At 44.5% G+C, this 11,855-nt stretch overlaps 5 protein-coding genes across 6 annotated transcripts; 4 read left to right on the forward strand and 1 right to left on the reverse strand.

The window, feature by feature from the left end:
• The first annotated feature begins 1,072 nt into the window (after window positions 1-1,072).
• Window positions 1,073-2,197, forward strand: LOC6047925 (omega-amidase NIT2). The gene is made up of 2 exons (XM_038249398.1): window positions 1,073-1,239; window positions 1,306-2,197. Exons 1-2 carry the CDS (start codon window positions 1,221-1,223, stop codon window positions 2,136-2,138), a joined length of 852 nt encoding a protein of 283 aa, XP_038105326.1. The 5' UTR covers window positions 1,073-1,220; the 3' UTR covers window positions 2,139-2,197.
• Window positions 2,198-3,720: 1,523 nt separating this feature from the next.
• LOC6047922 (omega-amidase NIT2) lies at window positions 3,721-5,721 on the forward strand. The gene has a single exon (XM_001864868.2). The coding sequence runs from the start codon at window positions 4,874-4,876 to the stop codon at window positions 5,696-5,698; it is 825 nt and encodes a 274-aa protein (XP_001864903.2). The 5' UTR covers window positions 3,721-4,873; the 3' UTR covers window positions 5,699-5,721.
• A 107-nt stretch (window positions 5,722-5,828) lies between these two features.
• LOC6047916 (omega-amidase NIT2) lies at window positions 5,829-6,778 on the forward strand. The gene has a single exon (XM_001864869.2). It carries the CDS (start codon window positions 5,897-5,899, stop codon window positions 6,734-6,736), a length of 840 nt encoding a protein of 279 aa, XP_001864904.2. The 5' UTR covers window positions 5,829-5,896; the 3' UTR covers window positions 6,737-6,778.
• A 208-nt stretch (window positions 6,779-6,986) lies between these two features.
• On the reverse strand, window positions 6,987-9,019 carry LOC6047917 (omega-amidase NIT2). Of its 2 annotated transcripts, none has more exons than XM_038260011.1 (3): window positions 8,877-9,019; window positions 7,687-8,812; window positions 6,987-7,630 (listed from the first exon to the last, which is right to left on the reverse strand). In XM_038260011.1, exons 2-3 carry the CDS (start codon window positions 8,026-8,028, stop codon window positions 7,139-7,141), a joined length of 834 nt encoding a protein of 277 aa, XP_038115939.1. In that variant the 5' UTR covers window positions 8,029-8,812; window positions 8,877-9,019; the 3' UTR covers window positions 6,987-7,138. The 2 variants fall into 2 exon arrangements, with proteins under 2 accessions (XP_038115939.1, XP_001864905.1); XM_001864870.2 differs by having other exon boundaries at window positions 7,687-8,469; window positions 8,603-8,883.
• LOC6047918 (omega-amidase NIT2) lies at window positions 9,000-10,274 on the forward strand. The gene has a single exon (XM_001864871.2). The coding sequence runs from the start codon at window positions 9,022-9,024 to the stop codon at window positions 9,859-9,861; it is 840 nt and encodes a 279-aa protein (XP_001864906.2). The 5' UTR covers window positions 9,000-9,021; the 3' UTR covers window positions 9,862-10,274.
• The last annotated feature ends 1,581 nt before the right edge of the window (window positions 10,275-11,855 follow it).

The raw sequence follows: 11,855 nt of genomic DNA on the forward strand, positions 1-11,855 counted from the left end.
AACAAATTTAGATTTCTTCAAAAATTGTTCCATCCATTTTCTTATAAAAAAAATTTTTTTATTTCCACCAAGTTCACCAACATCATGCTCTGTTACGCAGAAGTCATTCTCCTGCGTTACCGGAAAAGTGCAAATATTTGCTAAAACAACTTGTAGGCATGTCAAGAGCAGGCAAAAAATAAACAAGCTATTCCTAACCTAACACAGATAGCTGTACTAGCTGCTTTCGGCGAAGAGTGCCACTCAAAGTGGAACTGAAACGCTACTTTATGAGTTGTACTTGCTCTTCAGGGCGTTAACGTTCTATGAGAAGCGGAATTCTTTTTTTTTCGGAAGTGGTACTTGTGGATGATTCGTAATGAGAGTTTTCAAGTAAAACGCATGATGTCATTTAAAAGTAACGCTGCTTTTCAACGAAATAGGTTTTTGTTGTTGACAACTCGGTTTATAATTGGATTTTATAATCATATCATTATATTATATGGCATTGCTTCAGGGTGGGGTTTATTGAGTTAAACATCATCATGGATATTTGCTGATAAAATTGAGAAAAAAAAAATTTCTCCATGATTGATTCATACGACATTTTTAAGAACCCTTAGGATAATGAAAAACAATCGAGTCTTCGGATTCGGTTATAAGAAGTCTTTACCAAACAATATTTAGTAATCAACCTTTAGACAATTAATTATTATTGCTAAATTTCAAAATTATTTATCATTAACAGTAACAACTCAAATAAACTTCGAAAATATGAACACAAAATACGCAAGCGCTGCTTGAATTATGTTCACAAATTCATGCAAAGTCGAGTTGGCGCTGGACTTATTCACCCGAGACACGAACCTCCCATAATTCGAACAGAAGCGCTCTAACAGGTGGTCGTTCCTAAATACCGTGAGATACGGTCTAACCTTTAAAAAGATAATTTAACTACTCCAAAAATATCCATACAATAACATGGTGGTCACTCAAAATTCAACAAACAAAAAATTGACGACGCCATTTTGAAATGTCCCCCTACCGGCGCATGAGCGTACCTCAGTTCAAATTGCCTGCAACAACAACAACAAATTTAAACCGAAAAAGACAAACAAGACACAAACAAACCACAGCTGATAAAGCGATCATCACCGCAGCACTGCACTGACAGTTCAAACTGATAACAGCTTGCGGAGTTGAACGAGCAAGCCAGTCTGATCTTCACCATTCGTCACAGCATGAGCAAGATGGCAAGAGGTAACCCGCGCGCTCGTAATATATTACGTATTACTTGAAATTACTCGCTCATATTTCACCTTTCAGCCGGCTTCCGAATCGCACTGCTCCAGCTCAAGGTCGGTCCCAGCAAGGCGGACAACCTGGCAAATGCCCTCACCCGGATTCGTTCCGCCGTCCGAGACAACGGTGCGCGGGTAGTGGCCCTCCCCGAGTGTTTCAACTCACCGTACGGGACGCAACACTTTGCCAAGTACGCCGAGGAGATCCCATCGGGGGAAACAAGTCGCAGTTTGTCGGCGGTCGCCAAGGAGTTGGGAATCTATCTGATCGGGGGGACCATCCCGGAACGCACCCCCACGGCCACCTACAACACGTGCACGGTATGGTCCCCGGAAGGTGCCCTGTTGGCGACATACCGGAAGATTCACTTGTTCGACATCAACATCCCCGGCGGGATCACGTTCCGCGAGTCGGACGTCCTGACCGGCGGCGACCAGCTGGCCGTGATTCCGATCGACGGGGCCCACGTCGGCATCGGGATCTGCTACGACATCCGGTTTGACGAGCTCGCTCGGCTGTACCGGAACAAGGGTTGCGACATGTTGATCTACCCGGGGGCGTTCAACATGAAGACGGGTCCGCTGCACTGGGAACTGCTGGCCAGGGCCCGTGCCAACGACACCCAGTCGTACATTGCGACGATTTCGCCCGCAAGGGACGCCGGCGCGGGTTACATCGCCTGGGGTCACTCGATGGTGGTGGATCCGTGGGCCAAGGTCGTGGCGGAGGCAGCGGACGGGGAGGAAACAATCGTGGCGGACGTGGATTTTGGCAAGGTGGACGAGGTGCGGGCGCAGATTCCGGTGTTTAGCCAGCGGCGGACGGATCTGTACGATACCAAGGAGCAGAAGAGTTGAAGGGAGGTCGAATTGGTTGATTTGGATTTTAAATAAATAAGCGATTTGTTGCATTTTAAGTTTTCTTTTCTTAAACTCGAGTAGCTGGAATTGAATAAATGATTTTGAAGTCTGTTAAATTTTCATAATTTATAAAATTAAATTAGCTGATTTTCGGTTCCGCCCTGAAGTCAGATCAGTAGGAATCGTCAACCCTGGAATTGATATAGGGGAAATATGCCCTTTTTAATCAAACACCTATCTTCGTCATACACAGAAAAAAATCAATTCCCGTAATCGTGAATTAATTTCAAGAATGTGAGATCCACGAAGGAATTTATTCATGAGTATGGTGCATTTGCACCATAAACGTGAATATATTCCTACGTGGTTCTCATAATCGTGAACTGACTTCACGGTTTCGAGAATTGATTTTTTTTCTGTGTATGAGGAGTTAGAAGCTCGATTAAAGCTCCAAAAATACTATTTAGGCTATAAACTTACCAGCAACAGCACCGCCTCGAGTAAGCACGCAAATTTATGCTATTTTAGATTGTATTTTAATGCACTCAAAATTTCTATTTTTCGAGACCATTTCTCATCATTTTGGTGGCACACACATCCACACGCAGCATGAGAGGTTAACTGCTGAACGAAAGTCGCCATCAATATCTCTTCACTTGCGCTTAAGATATAATATTGCAACATGTTCTTTTGTACATTAGTTGCACACTCACTTGAAAAATAATCCCGAAGCATGTAAACAATTAGCAAGTGCCATCAAAAAACAAACGCGCCAAGTTTTTTGACGTTTGAATTTTGACGACCCATTCCAATCGAAGGCTGAAGAAAACCGAGCAAGAAGCGACTAAGGCAAATAAAGAACAAAGGGTGGCCATCAACACCACCAGCAGCGCCTGTTGGAGTGAGCCAGTGATGCCTGGAAATTTTCGCTATAAATGCTACTTTTCGTAAATGTTTGCTTAAAATTTCAATCAATTTTTGCAGCACTAAGCAGACCCAAAAGAGCGCTGGAAAAAAAAAGAACTAAGCTGACAATAGGAAAATGGGCGTCGCCACTATGCCAATGGTCGCAACGCTTGCTTAGAGTGTATCCTAGATCTTATATCTTCTCAAAAACCGAAACTTGAGGATACCGTGGAGATTTTCCCTTAATACTCTTAAAAAGTGGAGCATCAACACTTCCCGTCTTCCAATTCCCTTTCCTTGTCCCTGGTGCGCGGTGGAAATGGGAGCGGCCGGCAATGGACGGCTGTCATGGTGGTGAGAATCTGGTTCAGGTGGAATTGGTCCGATTCCCAATTATCAATCCTAGGCAACTTGGGCTTAGACAATCATCACATCACATGGCGAAATCCAGTCTGCAATCCGCTAAAATCACCGTCTCCTAGCGAAGCGAAGCAAATAGGAAAATGAGCGTCGCCCAATGCATTCTCGATTGATTAGAATACATTTTGAAAGTATTTTTTAAATGCTTTTAAAAAGAACAGAATAACTTTTAGTAAAAGTGAAAATAAACAGAAATGTTCACGAAAAGTTGCTCTACTCGTTGTTGTACTTGGTTTAAGTAAATTTCAAGGAACACTCCAGATTATCCAGCATCATTCAAACACGATCGGCTTATAGGTCTTAAAATGGTTTTATTTCCCCTAACTATTCAACAACTGAATGAAACTTTACAGTTTTCAATACAAAGCTGTAGGACTCTAAACTGAACCGAGTAGACCACATCCGGACATAATTTGTTCAGCAAAAGTCGAGAAAATTAAATGCATTTTTATTATCAACATCTCCTCACACGCACAGATATTTGCTCAGAATATGATGTTGAGCCAATAAATATAAATAAAGATGGGTCAAAAGTTTATTTTTCGAATGATTGTATGGCCTCTCCTCGATGAGGAAAGCAAAAAGCACCAGAAGTCGCTGGAATCGCTGGTGTACAGTCAGACTTGCAATCCAAAGGACGTCAGTTGTAGAGAGCCTATATTATTATAAAGAGGCGAAATGTCACTCTCAGGGTTCCAATCGAATTCTCAGGGTTCCTATCGAACTGTCAAATCGGGGTTTCAATCAAGCAACAAGATCATGCAAGAACAAGGTCGAAACCATTTTAAAATCATTTTGGCCAAACGAGATTTAATTCAATCACAAGCATTTTAAAACTGTGGTTTACTATAATCTGGTAGTTTATGTTATGTTTGTGCTTGTTCGGTACATACAAGAAACGTGCCAGAACCAAAGAAAAAAATCAAGTTTTTCAACCTTAAATTTGAAAGACTTTCGGTGTTTGAAATTTTTCCTAGAACATTTCATTTCCCTTTATAGGTCCCTAGTCACTTCGGATCCCGGGGATTCAGAAACTAAGCATAAAAAGTGGTTCAGGTGTTCTCCCTGCCCATGTTTTCGAACGCCTAGGTTCTAGTAGAAATATTGCAATAGAGACTGTTATGACCTGTGGGTTGTAGAGCAAACGATATACCCTTCTGATAAATCAGGTAATATTTTTTTTTAAGATAATCTTTGTTTTTCGTCTAAAATCGGGAAGAGAAGATTTATATAAAGATTTGCGCACAACAGTCTCTTGGTGTACAACAGCTTCAGCCGAACTAGGAAAAGTTCCTTGTCGTAGCACAAGTTAAGTCAAGCATTATTAAATTGATAGATAACAGCAATCATCTATCAAGACAAAGAGAAACGATAGCCCAGTCTCAAAACACCTCTCAACAATCAACATGACACTTCGTGTAGCTCTTCTTCAGCAAGTCATAACCGGCACAAAAGTTCAAATTCTCCAAAACGCCGTCAAGCAGATCCAGTCCGCCGTATCCCAACACCAACCGACCCTCGTAATTCTCCCGGAAAGCTTCAACTGTCCGTACGATGAAGAAGCTCTGCGCGCCAGCGCCGAAGAAATTCCCTCCGGAGTAACCAGCGTAGCACTGCGTCAGGCCGCCATCGACTGTGGAGTGTTCATCGTCGGAGGTTCGATCGTGGAGCGTTCATCATCCGGCCAGCTGCACAACACGTGCACCGTGTGGAGTCCCCGCGGGCAACTGGTGGCAAGCTATCGCAAGATTCACCTGGGAGATTCGAACGCTTCGGCGGAACCGGCTACAGTGAACGAATCGGCGCTGTTCACCGCCGGCGATCAACTGGTCACATTCAACGTTGGATCGGTGAAGATCGGACTCGGTATCTGTTGGGATATGCGATTTCCTGAGCTTGCCGCAGCGTACCGTCGGCAGGGGTGCCAGTTGTTGATCTACCCGTCGTTGTGTGATGTTCGGACGGGTGGCATGCACTGGGAACTGATCGCTAGAAGTTTGGCGCTGAACAATCAGCTGTTTGTGGCGTTCTGTTCACCGGCTAGGGATGAGGAGGCGAAGCTGGTGGCGTTTGGACATTCGTTGGTCGCGGATCCCTGGGGGGAAATTTGCGTCGAAGCTGGAGAGCAGCAGGAGGTTGTGGTTGCCGACTTGAATTTTGCTATGATTGAGGAAGTCGGAATGAAGATTCCAGTGTTAAAGCAGCAGAAAAGCTTCTTGGATGAGTCATAAAAAATAAAAGCAGCCTCCAACTGCCCCATTTTTGCAATCGTCTGCACTTCTGTATCAGTTTGACCTACCTTGTTTTGACTTTTCTCGATAGCCCAAGGCAGAAGACTGAAGGTTCAAGCAATAAATAGCGATCGTCCAGATGCAGTTAGTGCAGTTTCACCAACTCAACCGTTCCATAAACATCGTCCGTTCAGCAAAATGGCTCCGTCAAAGCTCAAGATCGCGCTGCTTCAGCTGGGTAGCTTCCCGACCAAACAGGCTGCGATCGCGAACGCCCTCACCCAGATCCGGAGTGCCGCCAAGGATAAGGGCGCCAAGCTGGTCATCCTGCCGGAATGCTGGAACTCGACGTACAGTACGGATGAGTTTGGACGGTCTGCCGAGAAGATTCCCGGTGGTGAGACAAGTTTGGCGCTGGCTAAGATCGCTGAAGAGCTTGGCATCTGGCTGGTCGGTGGAACCTATCCCGAGGTGGACGCCGGGAAGCTGTACAACACTTGTGCCGTGTTTGGACCCAAGGGAGAGCTGGTTGGGAAGTATCGCAAGATGCATCTCTTTGACATGGACATTCCCGGAATTTGTACGTTCAGCGAATCCAGCGTGTTGACTCCAGGTAAGGAGTTTCTGACGTTCTCCGTCGAGGGACTCAAAATCGGCGTCGGAATCTGCTACGATCAGCGTTTTCCGGAGTTTGCAGCCGTCTATCGCCAGCTGGGCGTTGACTTCCTGATCTTCCCGTCGGCCTTCGATACCTACACCGGGCCGATGCACTTTGAGCTGATAGCGCAGGCTCGCGCCCTGGACAACAGTATGTTTGTGGCGCTGTGTGCTCCGGCTCGGGACACCACCAAGGACTACGTGGCGTACGGATATTCGACGCTGTGCGATCCCTGGGGAAGGGTGCTTTGCCGAGCGGGGGAAAAGCCGGAAATTTTGTCAGCGGAGTTAGATCTGACGCTGTTGGAGGACATCAAGAAGAAGATTCCCGTGCTGAAGCAGAAGCGGAACGATGTTTATGAGCTGGTCAAGAAGAAGTGAAGCTTGTGCCGCTGCAAATAAATGAATTTGAATCAGCATAATGAATCAGTCATCTTACTTTAATAGATGTGAGCTGAGGTGAGAGAAATATCCTAGTAAAATTTTCGAATTTGTTCACCCACAATATTTACTAAGTGCTCCAGAGTGTTTCAAGCCATTAAAACACGCAACAATCAGCTAATTCATGAGCTTCCCATTATCTGTGCGAAGAGAATCCAGTCCTGCAAAAAACACACACAAACAACAACAATTCCTTATCAACATACCACCGCGATGCACGTGTTTTTATTCATTATCACAATTTTTAAAACGTATACACAAAAAGTCCTGAATTCGTCACAATAAATTTGTTAAAAATTTTCCATCATCACGCAATCACAATCTTCCTTGGTCAGTTCCGCGTCACTTCTTCTTCACCAACTCGTAAAGGTCACCTCTCTTCTGCTGCAGCACCGGAATCTGACTGCGTGCTTCGGGCAGCGTCTTCAGTACCAAATCCGCCACGACAATCTCCTGGAACTCGGTGCCCTTCTGAATGACCCGTCCCCACGGATCTACAACGAGCGAGTGTCCGTACGCCACCAGGTCCGCGTGGGGATCCCGTGCCGGCGAGCAGAACGCAACAAACACCTGATTGTCGACGGCACGAGCCCGAGCCAGCAGTTCCCAGTGCAACTCGCCGGTGTAGCAGTCACAAACGGCCGGGTAGATCAGCAGATCACACCCGTCCGCACGGTACGCCGCGGCAAACTCCGGAAACCGCATGTCCCAGCAGATGCCCAGCCCGATCTTGGTTTCACCCACGTAGAACGTCGTGTAGCTATCGCCACGGGTAAACACCGACGTCTCGTTCACCACCAGCTTCTCCGGGATGTTGGTGTCGCAGAGGTGGACCTGATGGGGAGGGATATCGATCAAATAGTTCAAGCAAACCCGCGATCACGATCTACCTTCCTATGCTTGGCCACAAGCGCGCCGTCGGGTCCCCAAACCGTACAGGTGTTGAACAGCTTCCCATCGCGATCACGCTCCACAAACGATCCTCCCACGACGTACACCCCAAAGTGGCTGGCCGCTTCGCTCAGCGCCTGGCTCGTCTCCCCGGACGGGATCGCCTCGGCGTTCGCTGCAAAGTCCGCCTCGCTGTACGGAATGTTGAAGCTCTCCGGCAGCACCACCACGTTCGCGAACTTCTCCTTCTTGGCGATCCGGATCAGATCCACTGCGTTCTTCAAGATTTTCTCGCGCGCTCCCGCGATCTTGAGCTGAACCAGAGCTATTCTGATGACCATCCTGACGGTTCGACTGTGGGCTTGCTACTGAACTACGATCGGGTCAACCGGAGAGTGATCTTCACGGAGGCAACTGATAACGAAGCGCGCGCAGCGGCTGATCGAACTCACCGAGGTCGAGCGATTATCAGCTATCAGCCGTAATGGTACCAACAGACTATTAAAAATCTTCGCGAAACGGTTGTTTGTCCAAGCCTTAACAAGCTATTTTAGGATCCCGACGAGCGGCGAAAACGGCGATCGCTTTGTCTGTAGCGTGCTGATCAAGCGGACATTCTAATGACGGGACGGCTGCCGGCAGTCAACCCGACCGTTCAACAATGCACTACGGCTGTGATGATTGACGATGATCGGGGATTTGTTTTGATTCGGTTGGGGGATCAATTGGGAAGCATCGTGTAAACATCTCGCGAGTAAAAATTATGGTCGATTGTTTGCGTTCTGGGGTGACAAGTGAGACAAGCGGGTTTCGTGGTAAGGTATATGTCTTTTGCTATAATAACCGATAAATATTTAATTGGTTCGAACTAGAATAAACCGGTAACTGGAAATCACTTGAGAGATCGTCACTTACCAACATGGACAATGGGTTTGGCCCTGGCGCCAACACCTGATTATTCGTTTTCCACAATTGATCTCGTGTTACAAGTTTAGTTTGCATATTAATGACTCGCTTAAGAAAATACTACCAGGCTGATCAATACGATGTTAGCTTGACCTCCTCAACTTGAGATAGGTCTTAATTACAGCATAGATGCAGTTTTAGAGCTAGTTATGTTTTGTGCTGTAATACAAGAGGTTGCATTGACTATAATTGATCGCAACTGTGATTCAATTATCTTACTAACATGACCCACTGCATTTTAAACCTTCTAGCTTGCACAAACTAGGCGTAAAGTAATTATCGTTACCCGCTTCTCATAAATACCGACCGCTCTGCTGAGATCGTTGCAGTCAACCAACAACGCAACTACTCAAACATAGTTCAAGATCATGGCTCCGTCAAAGCTCAAGATAGCCCTGCTCCAGCTGGACAGCTTCCCGACCAAACAGGCGGCGATCTCAAACGCCCTCACTCAAATCAGGAGTGCCGCCAAAGCCAAAGGCGCCAAGCTGGTCATCCTGCCGGAATGCTGGAACTCGACGTACAGTGCGGATGAGTTCGAACGGTCTGCCGAGAAGATTCCCGGTGGGGAGACAAGCGTAGCCTTGGCTAACACCGCAAAAGAGCTCGGTATCTGGTTGGTCGGTGGAACCTATCCCGAGGTGGACGCCGGAAAGATTCACAACACATGCGCCGTTTTCGGACCGCAGGGAGAGTTCATCGGAAAGTATCGGAAGATGCATCTCTTCGACATGGACATTCCCGGAATTTGTACGTTCAGCGAGTCCAGCGTGTTGACTCCTGGTAAGGAGTTTCTGACGTTCTCCGTTGAGGGTCTCAATGTCGGCATCGGAATCTGCTACGATCAGCGATTCCCGGAGTTTGCGGCCATTCATCGACAACTGGGCACGGACTTCCTGATCTTCCCGTCGGCCTTCGATACCTACACCGGACCGATGCACTTCGAGTTGATTGCGCGGGCTCGTGCGCTGGACAACAGCATGTTCGTGGCGTTGTGTGCCCCGGCCAGAGATACCAGTAAGGACTACGTGGCGTACGGGTATTCTACTCTTTGCGATCCCTGGGGAAGAGTGGTTTGCAGAGCTGGAGAACATCCGGAAATGTTGGTGGTGGACTTGGATCTGACGCTACTGGAGGATATCAAGAAGAAGATTCCCGTACTAAAGCAGAAGCGAAACGATGTGTACGAGTTGGTTAGGAAGAAGTGATGGAATTTCAATCAGCTTACGCAAATCATCGAACCGCGTTGAAGTGCATACGCATATCTAGACATTTAAAACAGACGTTTTACCTGCTCCGTTCTTCAATCACAATTAGCAGCAATAAAAAAACACAACTCTTCAGCATAAAAGCAATAAATTTCACATCACAGTGGTGCATAAAACAATCGCGATTGGTATCATTCGGAGCGCCATGCCATTGGCTTCGAACGAATTGTCTGCAGTTCCCGCAATCCACGTGCCCAGGTGTGAATTCCTTAAGAGTGGTAGCACGCAAGCGTGGAACTTGGAACATGACGAACCTGCCACAACAATCGTGGTGTAGGTCGCCTGGCAAATGGAAGAGGGTGGAGGTGGATTAAATGGTCGCTTGATGAATTGATGAATTCATTAGTTGTAAATAGTCAGTACCCTGATATGCTGTAGCCTTATACTGAGAGTACCGTAAACCGGGGTGACTTTGATAGGATTTCAATTTATTTTTAGAATATTTTCCAAAAGGTAAGGTTTTTCTCAAGATTATTATTTTTAAAACATGTACTGGGGTAGGCCACACAAAGTCCATGCACTATTTTGGAAAAAAAAGTTTTTTCAATAGTGTTTAGAAAAATAGTTACGTTAAAAATTCTTGGTTTTAATTCCGGGGTGACTTTGATAGTCATAGTTTTTCTTGTTAAAATCATATTTAAGATGTTCAAACTTTATTTGTACGTTAAATGTACCATCACTAAAGTAGCTGATATAGTTTGTAAGAAAAAAAATCAATGTTTACATTAAGTTAACTAAGTTTATAAGCTTTTTAACAAAATACATATAAATTTTAGGTAAAATTGTTAAAAAGTCGGAATTTTGCCTGAAATTTGTTAAAAATAGTTTTGATTATAAAATTATAGATTTATATTGCATTTTAAACTGAATTCGAAGCAAGAATCACAAGTTTTCACATTTTACATGAAATTTGTTCAACTGAATTTGCCTATAAATTTGGAGATTTTTTTTAATTGTGTTTCAAAAACACATATTATTTACTATTTACAAACTTATTTAACCTTCTCCTAGTGGAAAATTGTCCAAAGAATCCGAAAATGCATTCCGTTTTCCGATTAAAAATCATTTTCATTGAGAAAATCATGACACTTTGAGAAGTTTAAAATAATGACTTTCATCCACATTTTCTTAACTATAGTTAACTAACTTTATAAACTTTTCAAAAATTTATGAAAAGTTCTTCATGAGATACTTTGAACACTTCTCTACCACGGTCAGTATGTTTCTGAACCATTCCTTACGTATTTTAATTGTACTCTTCATTTTGCGGAAAAATCGCAAACCTATCAAAGTCACCCCGGCTATCAAAGTCACCCCGTTTTACGGTATCCGAAATTAGATTTTTCTAATCCGTCTATCAAGAAACGGAATAAATATTCCACATGCCTTGTTTTCGAATATGACTATTGTACAGAAAGGTTTGAGCATGGATTGGCACAACAGTACAGTCCAGACTCTCAGAATCGAATCACAAATAAAAATGTTGTCTTGTTTTTGATTTTCAAGCTTATGTTTGGTAATGTTATAGGCCATGACTAAAGCGGGGTCGCAGAACTCGATTCGATTATTCGCAGTCCCATACTAACCTCCGTATAATCGAACTTCGAAAAATCGTAACTTCAGATTATCGAATCCGGACTGTATCAATAAATTAAGCTTGGTTTATGGATGGTCCCTAAGTGTTACTGAGTTAGTGTTAGATTTTAGGTCAAATATTGATAAATGTGCAAAAAATTTAAGAAGTTTTTCTTCACACATCAATTGCTAATCTTCATCTCATTTGTAAACATGATTGCGCCTGAATGCAAAAAAAATCCTAAAAAACTTGCGGGAAATTTTGAGTTTATTTGAAAATCAAAATTTTTTGCTTCCACTAGAAATGTTTTAACGAAACTCTTCAAACTTCTTCAAACTAAAAAATTTCAATAGGAAAG

Source organism: Culex quinquefasciatus, chromosome 1, assembly GCF_015732765.1.
Source record: "Culex quinquefasciatus strain JHB chromosome 1, VPISU_Cqui_1.0_pri_paternal, whole genome shotgun sequence".
In the NCBI taxonomy this organism is placed as follows: Eukaryota; Metazoa; Arthropoda; class Insecta; order Diptera; family Culicidae; genus Culex; species Culex quinquefasciatus.

What these genes read in the sequence shown, in the direction of transcription:
- LOC6047922 (XM_001864868.2), top strand. Translation starts at nt 4,874, where the DNA reads ATGACACTTCGTGTAGCTCTTCTTCAGCAAGTCATAACCGGCACAAAA.
- LOC6047916 (XM_001864869.2), top strand. Translation starts at nt 5,897, where the DNA reads ATGGCTCCGTCAAAGCTCAAGATCGCGCTGCTTCAGCTGGGTAGCTTC.
- LOC6047917 (XM_038260011.1), bottom strand. Translation starts at nt 8,028, where the DNA reads ATGGTCATCAGAATAGCTCTGGTTCAGCTCAAGATCGCGGGAGCGCGC. An exon ending in TTGTGGCCAAGCATAGGAAG is followed by an intron (nt 7,631 to 7,686) that starts GTAGATCGTGAT and finishes CCTCCCCATCAG; the next exon opens with GTCCACCTCTGCGACACCAA.
- LOC6047918 (XM_001864871.2), top strand. Translation starts at nt 9,022, where the DNA reads ATGGCTCCGTCAAAGCTCAAGATAGCCCTGCTCCAGCTGGACAGCTTC.